This window comes from Buceros rhinoceros, unplaced genomic scaffold (genome assembly GCF_000710305.1).
Source record: "Buceros rhinoceros silvestris isolate BGI_N320 unplaced genomic scaffold, ASM71030v1 scaffold15271, whole genome shotgun sequence".
In the NCBI taxonomy this organism is placed as follows: Eukaryota; Metazoa; Chordata; class Aves; order Bucerotiformes; family Bucerotidae; genus Buceros; species Buceros rhinoceros.
This window is the reverse complement of record NW_010396063.1, coordinates 14,950-22,245: the sequence shown is the minus strand read 5'-3', so window position 1 is coordinate 22,245 and position 7,296 is coordinate 14,950. Positions and strand designations below refer to the sequence as shown.

General features: G+C 46.1%; 1 protein-coding gene across 1 annotated transcript in view; it reads left to right on the top strand.

Annotated features, from left to right (window-relative positions):
• Nucleotides 1-1,468: 1,468 nt before the first annotated feature.
• DLST (dihydrolipoamide S-succinyltransferase (E2 component of 2-oxo-glutarate complex)) overlaps nt 1,469-7,296 on the top strand; it is a gene marked incomplete at its 5' end in the record, with an annotated part of 9,786 nt that continues 3,958 nt past the window's right edge. The window contains 8 exons of the mRNA XM_010145779.1: nt 1,469-1,517; nt 2,556-2,611; nt 2,961-3,035; nt 3,425-3,480; nt 4,179-4,290; nt 4,751-4,912; nt 5,188-5,273; nt 6,006-6,103. Of these exons, the coding sequence (XP_010144081.1) occupies nt 1,469-1,517; nt 2,556-2,611; nt 2,961-3,035; nt 3,425-3,480; nt 4,179-4,290; nt 4,751-4,912; nt 5,188-5,273; nt 6,006-6,103 (694 nt within the window). The remainder of the gene's footprint in view (nt 1,518-2,555; nt 2,612-2,960; nt 3,036-3,424; nt 3,481-4,178; nt 4,291-4,750; nt 4,913-5,187; nt 5,274-6,005; nt 6,104-7,296) is intronic.

The following is a 7,296-nucleotide window of genomic DNA, read 5'->3' as shown; positions in this document are numbered from 1 at the left end:
TGGGAAAGTATCATGCCTGCAGTCTGGAGAAGGGGAATGGTGGGTCCCATCTGATCCAGGTTTCATGGGAAAACCAAAGTTTAGAAGCGGGGTAGGTCCATCTTTTTGCAATACTGATATTTCTTCTCTCTGACAGGGGAACTGTACTCTGGCAAGATGCTCTCTCTCTGGTGAGTGTTACACTTTTATTTCATTGCAAACTACCTAAATGGAACAGAGCTGCTGATGAAAATTGGTAGTGGGTTTGATTGCAGTTTATTTGTGTTAGTCGTGTGATGAAGCAACATTTGGTGAAACCAGCTGTGTTTCCATGCAGGTGCCTCCCTTGCCTAATGTACATGCTGCCCAGTCCATTCATCTCTGGTGAAGATTTCACAGCAGCAGCGCAGTGTATTTCAAGCGTTTCAGTGCTTGAAACACATGCTGATGCAGAGCCTAGCTCTCTAGTAAACTCCTTTGAAAATGATCGGTGAATGTTAAGTGACATGTCAAATCTCATATGTGTGTGAATTCCTCTTTGGTGTTTAAAATAGATTTCCCCAGAACTTGCTTTTTTCTAGCTGTGCTGTGTTTATATAGCATTATATCACTCACTTCTGATTCCTCTTTGAGAAACCAGTGAGTATGCTTACCTTTTCCATTTTCTAGAGTTCCAGTATCATCTCTGTAGTAGGGATGGTGTCAAAATCGTATTGCTTTTTTAAAAAATTAAGTGGGCAAATAGCTCTTCCTGCTGGCATTGTGTAATTGAGATAATTATGTTCTCCAGTTCCTATGCTAACTCTCTTTAAGATCAGTCTGGAAAACTGCCCGGTGCCCTGAAAGAGGCAAAGGACGGGAGTTCAGTTTGTAGTAAAAATTGCAGTGTCAGGACATGCAAGCAGTGTGAAAAGGAGACAGTGGGGTATGTGAAACTGAGAAGTTATGCAAGTACCTCTCTGATACGAGTTTTGGAAAAGAGGCATTCTTGGAGCAGGGAGTGGACAGAGAAGAAAGATGATGGTGGCTTGCCCTGCACCTCAGTTCCATTCTTTTCTTCTTCTTACCTATCCATGTGACTGTGAGGCTTCCTGAAGGTGGCTCTTAGGGGACTGATGCCTTGCTCCTCTTAGGAACCCCTTTGTGTCAGTGAGGATAGCGCAGCAGCAGCTGAGGTTTAGCAGTCCTGGAGGAGTTGCTCATAGCTGTTTTGTTCTGACTGGGGTAGCTGCCGCTGTGTTCTCCCTTTTCAAAGTTACCATTATTAGCTTTGAGGTCAAGATAAAACTGGTTTTCCCATCTGTAAATCTAGCTGAAGATAAGACCATGGTTCTTGACAAGCTCTGGGCAAGTTTCATGGCACTGAAGTGACTCTCTAGAGCTACATTCCCCACTTAGTTCCAGGATTCTCTCAGGGTGGGCAGTGATGTCCTCTGCACTCTTTGACCTGGGATACTTGAAGGCTGCATGTTCCCATTCTCATTTACAGGTGTGACTGGGAACCGTGGACTGGCTTACGCGAACAGCAGGAAGCTTGTGTAAGTATTACCAGTAAAGCAGTGATGTGGAAAGGCTGGGGCTGCTCTAGCTCTGATAAGATTTGGGGTCTGGAAGGAGAATATGGTTGTTTGTCATAAAATCCCTGTGCACATCTTAGAAGTGTGGAGCTAGCCCTAACAAACCAGGTTTTGCAGGTCAGGAACACTGGCTTGGTTAGAGAAGGTAAGCTTTGTTCAGAACCAGATCCTGAGGCAGGGAAGGGGCAGGAATGAAAAGACTGATGATAAATGGATCTCTACCCTGTGATTATCTGACTGAAGTCTTGTTTGTTCTGTGGTGGCCACTTGGTAAGATATCTGTCAGGAGAAGTGGTGCGGTTCAGAGAGCTGTTGTTCATATGGCAAGGTCTGCATTGCTGAGGTCATCGTGTAAAATTATGTTTGGGGAAATAACCGTAACAGCACATCCTTAAAAGCCTGAAATTCTGATCTTTGCATCAAGTAGCCTGTGTTAGAGGAAATGCTGAAGCACATTTGCTTCAGGTTTCCAAAGGTGGTGTCAACAATATAAAAGACATCCTTTGGAACGCTTGGGATTGCCAGCTCGCTATGAAGGTGGACAGAAATATCTGTCTGTTGGATGTGTTGTCTGTAGACAATTTATGATGCTTTCCCCTCTTCTTTGGATCAACCTAGCTACTTCTGTAGACATGACAGTCCTGATCTGGAGGTAAAAAATGGTCACTGTGCTAGTCTTGGGTGTAAGGTAAGGTCAGCCTTTTATCAGTGTTTAAACCTTAGGGGTTCTGTTGGGTTGTCTCCCTGAAGTAAAATTCCATGAATGTCAGGTCTCCCTGAGGTTGTGAGAGCACTAGTGATGGTAAGCTGTAGTGTTTCCTTTCCTAGTGGGATCGTTGCAGCTTGAATAGTAAGTATGAGTCACTTAGAACAAATACAACAGAACCGCTGAGCAGCCTTTCACATCAGTGAAGCAAATGTAAATTCTGTACTTGAGCTTGGTACCAGCACCTTCAGAGGAAGGTACTTCTGTGTTCATACCTTTCTCTCTTTCTGCAGAGTAAATAGCTCCAACGTCTTCACTGTCCGTTACTTCAGAACCACTGCAGTACGTAGTAAGTAAAAAGTCAGGAGTCAGCATGATGGCTCTTGTGCTACCTGTTGCTGCCCTGACAACAGCTGAAGCTACCTGTTCCATCCTTGGTCCCCTACTGTCCTGTCTGGCTAGATGGCTGAGGGTTTAAATCCCAGGACCCTAAAGATTTTGTCTGGTATTCCTGTCACAGTGTGACTGTCGGTCATACAGGAATTTCTCTTAAATGTGAATCAGTTTTGAAGCAAGAAGGCCCAGCATTCAATGTCTGTTGACCTACCCTGTCTAATAGAGTCCTGATGACAAAAATGAAGCAATGTAGTAAGTCTTGAGCTCTAAGTACATTCAAGCGTGTTCTGTCCCTTTCACAGGGGATGATGTGGTTACAGTGAACACACCAGCCTTTGCAGAGTCAGTCACAGAAGGAGATGTCAGGTGGGAGAAAGGTAAGCAATTGCTTCTTCCCTGAAATTCTTCACTGTTGCTGCCACACTGGACAGCTTGGGATGGATTGTAGTTCACTGGCTGACAGCCTGCTCTGTGACTGAGACTGTGACAAATGAGGAAGTTAACCTAGTTCTCCTAAGAGATAAGGATTACTGTTACTGCCTTGGCACCTCTCTGTCATGGGTGACGTTGGGTAAAGGGTGATGTGTAATCTTGAATCGGACTCTGACTGTGCAATAGCTTGATTGGTTGAGCTAGGCTTTTCTTTAGAGGTTGTGCGGAATTGGGCTGAGAAAATTCTGGATTAGTGCGGGAGACTGCTTGGGGCTAAGATGGGAGGCCAGAGCGCACCTCCCTCCTCACAGTGGTCTTCATATCTATTGTTCAGCTGTTGGAGACACAGTGGCAGAAGATGAAGTGGTGTGTGAGATTGAAACAGACAAGGTAGGAGTTTTCCAGACCAAAACTTTTTCTAGTCCTGTAGCAGGTACCCTGTATGGCTCCTGTCCCGCTTAGAGCTCCTAGAGCCTGCAGGCCCTGTGTGTGTCTCCTGCTCCCTTCGTGGAAAGAAGCTTTTCTCATCTAGTACGTAAGCTGTCTGAGTGAGAATTCTTTGATAACTGTTCCATCGTCTTATATTTGATTAAGCATCAGTGGTTCTTATGTTTGTTGGAGCTGCAATTCCACTCCGGTTTTGGTGCTCTAAGCTTTGAAACCTGTTTATGTTTAAACAGAGGAGAAATCTGCAGAGCCACAGAATATCTTCAGATTGTTTTAAATTTAGCCTTTAAGTTTACTCACTCGTCAAAGGACTCTTTAGCTTTGAAGTTCCTGGTAAAACTCCCTGCCAAGTTCTCCTTCCAGTGTTGCTGTTAGGAAGATGCTGGCAGCTGGTCAAATTCTTGACTGCACCCTGGAGCAGGAATATCAGGCTATATGTTGCACTGCCAGCATCTCCTAAAACTGCTAAATATTGGCACAAAACCCTGGTGGAGGGTGTGAAAACTAGTGCAAATGGTGCAAGACAGAGCCAATTGTCTGTGCCAAATTACAATGGGTATCTGCACATATTGGTATTTTCTCTTGGGCACTCGTTCTCCATCCAGTGTTTGGGGGAGTTTTGCTGATTTTTATTTTTGCAGACATCAGTGCAAGTTCCAGCCCCAGCAGCTGGTGTGATTGAAGCCCTTCTGGTACCCGATGGTGGCAAAGTGGAAGGGGGGACACCTCTCTTCAGACTCAGGAAAACTGGAGGTAAGTCAGGTATAAATTGCACATGCCTTCCTGTTTCCATCAATCTTTTTCTGAAGGTGGAAGCAAGACATTTAGAGGGATCCTGAGAGAGATTTAATGTTTCCTCCATCTGCCTCTGTAGCTTGAAGAAAACACTCCTATTCTGTTGTCCATTAGAAAAGCATAATTTTAGTCCTGGGGGAGGAACTTTCATTTTGCTCCTTCTGGAGGAGACTGCAGCTCTAAGCTAAAATTAGTTGAGAATTCTCCAAATACAGCTTCCTTCTCTTTAGCATCCAGTCTCCTGTAAAGTGAGGTTGTCAATGGGTAAAACACTTTGGCCATGGGATCCTCTTGTAGTGGCTCATATCAGTTCGGTAGTGCTCAGAACATGAAAGCACTCTGTTGGAGAGTTAACTTTTGTTAGGCTGGTTGTACTTGGATATCCCTGCTCTTACCATGGTTATTCCTTGACTTTCAGCTGCTCCCACCAAGGCCAAACCAACAGCAGCTCCTCCTCCTCCTGCAGCCCCTGAACCTGTAGCTGCAGCTGCTTCTCCCCCTCCCCCTGCTGCAGCACCAGTTCCCACTACAATGCCACAAGTGCCACCTGTGTCAGCTCAACCCATTGACAGCAAACCAGGTGAGGCAACAGCTCTTTTATTTTCATGCCTCTCTTCCTTGAGGAGAGTATGTAAGGTTAAAGATGGCAAACAGTCTGGCATTTGTGGTGAAGGCCTCCCCACATTATTGCCTGCATGCGCCAGAGCTCAGCTATTCCTGGAACCTGCTCAGCCCAATTTAAGGCTGTTTCTGTGCTGCATTGTTTGAGCAAGGAGCTCAAACGGGCTTTCTACCTCAGGGCATTGCAATCAAGCCCTGGCTTCCCTTTTTGACCGATGTGTTCTTTACCTTCAGTGTCTGCAGTGAAGCCAGCTGCAGCCTCAGCAGCAGCCCCTCCTGGGGAGCCAGTGCCCAGTAAAGGTGCCAGATCAGAGCATAGGGTAAGCTGTGGGAATAGGGGCCTTGCCAGTGCTTCTGTTGCTGGGTGACAATCTGTTCTGGGATAAGCCTTGCACTTTCTGGATGTGTCTGTTATCTACCTGTGTCTGTTACCTACCTGTGTCTGTTTATCTATCTGTTCACACCCAGCTCAGTGGGGCTTTTACAGATGGGTAATTTCTCTATTTGAGGGCACCGCATAGGAGTGGGGTGAAGAAAAAGCCAGATCAGATCTGACACAGGTCTTTTCTACACAAAAGATTTATCCTGAGCTCTGCTGACTGAGCACAGAAGGCTCAGTGTGATCTGCTTGGTCTGTCCACAAGCCCTCAGCGAAGGGCTGAGGCTGCTGCAGCTGCCTTGTGTACTCTTAAGAGAACGTGGCTGAGCAGTCTGCTTTCTTAGCAGTCTTACTCTTCTCATATTAGCCTCATGCTAGAAACCTGTGCGTGCTTGGAGGACCTGAGGAACACATAGATTGGAAGTAGTTATACTTCATGATGCATTTCACCACTGCTTTTCAAGAGAACTGTGTGTTGGGCTGGGCAGCTTCGTAGTGAAATCAGCTCCTCAGACCTGTCATGCTGCTCAGGGAGACCTTGAATGAAAGCCTTGCCCCTAGACATCTATTTCTAGTCAAGATGGCAAGAAGAAGGACCACTTGAGTTTCCTGTGCATTTTGCCTCTTGGATGAGCTTGAGGCACCTTCTGCTTATATCTTTTTTAATTTTCAGGTGAAAATGAATAGGATGCGTCAGCGTATTGCTCAGAGGCTGAAAGAGGCTCAGAATACTTGTGCCATGCTGACCACTTTCAATGAGATTGATATGAGGTGAGGAGCAGACTGCTTTTTCCCTTTACAAGTAGAAATACATGTAGGCGGTCATCTTTACGTAGCAACCAAGACCTTGCTGATTATCTTTGGGGAAATTGGCAACATGTCTTTTGGGACCTCTTTCTTAGGTGTATATCACCATCTGCAGAGCTTCTTCAGGGCCATGTTGGTGGTGTGGTATGAAGTATGCATGGCCTGTCATTCCTTGGGAGTCATCTGCTGCTTGTAAAAGGGGCGGTCTGGTTTGTCATCTGTGTGATTCTTGGTTGAGGACTGGGAGATGTTGAGCAGAAGATGAGGAGTGACTAGTGTTGCTTGTATAGTGGCTATTGGAAGACAGTAAGATGTAGCATCTGCTTTCTGCCACCCCACCGGGTTACTGCTTTTGGAATTGAGCATATTTAGCTTCCAGTGAGGTGGCTCATCATGGCTCCTCAGCCTTTAAGGTGAGCATTACCTAGGTCTGAGGCCTTTGCTGTCAGATGGTGCAGCTTTTGTAGACAGACTAGGATCCTTCCCCATCCCTGCTGGGCTTGTGGGGGTCTCCTGTTTGAAGTGGACTGAACGCACTGATGGCTTTGAAGGACAGGCAGCTTAAGTTACAGTGCATTAAGGGGAAATTGTGCCCAAATCAAATTGCCTTGTGAAATCCTATTCTGCTCCTTAAGACAAAACGTAAATATTTGGGTCTCAGAACAATAAGGTTGGCAAAATAGTCTTGATTGGAGGGGAAGTGCTGCAACTTTATCTCCTCTCAGAGGCTCATCGAGGTGTCACTTTACACTGGCCTTGGGCTTTCATTGCATCTGGTAATCTGTTTTGGATTGACTGTTGTGAGGTTGTCTTGTGAAGACCTGTGCTGGGGCTTCCTGCTTCCCATGTGGAGGTCAGCATCTGAAAGGCAGAGGCCATAATGAGCCAGTTTCATAGCAAACCTCATCCTTATTGTTGCAGGCCTTGTGTCTTGGGAGGCGCTAATGTCTTTGAGTGGTAATCCTAGCCCTAAACAGTGTTAGGCACAGGAAAACAAATACTCTAAACCAGGGACCCCTGACCCCAGCTGAAAATATCTCTGAATTCAAAGACTCGAGGTCTCTGGAGGGTGGGGGGCGGGTGGAGGCGGGGGGGGAACCGTGCAAATTCCACAGCATTGGATACTAGCCTGGGATAGGGAGATCTTGTAGGGCCAG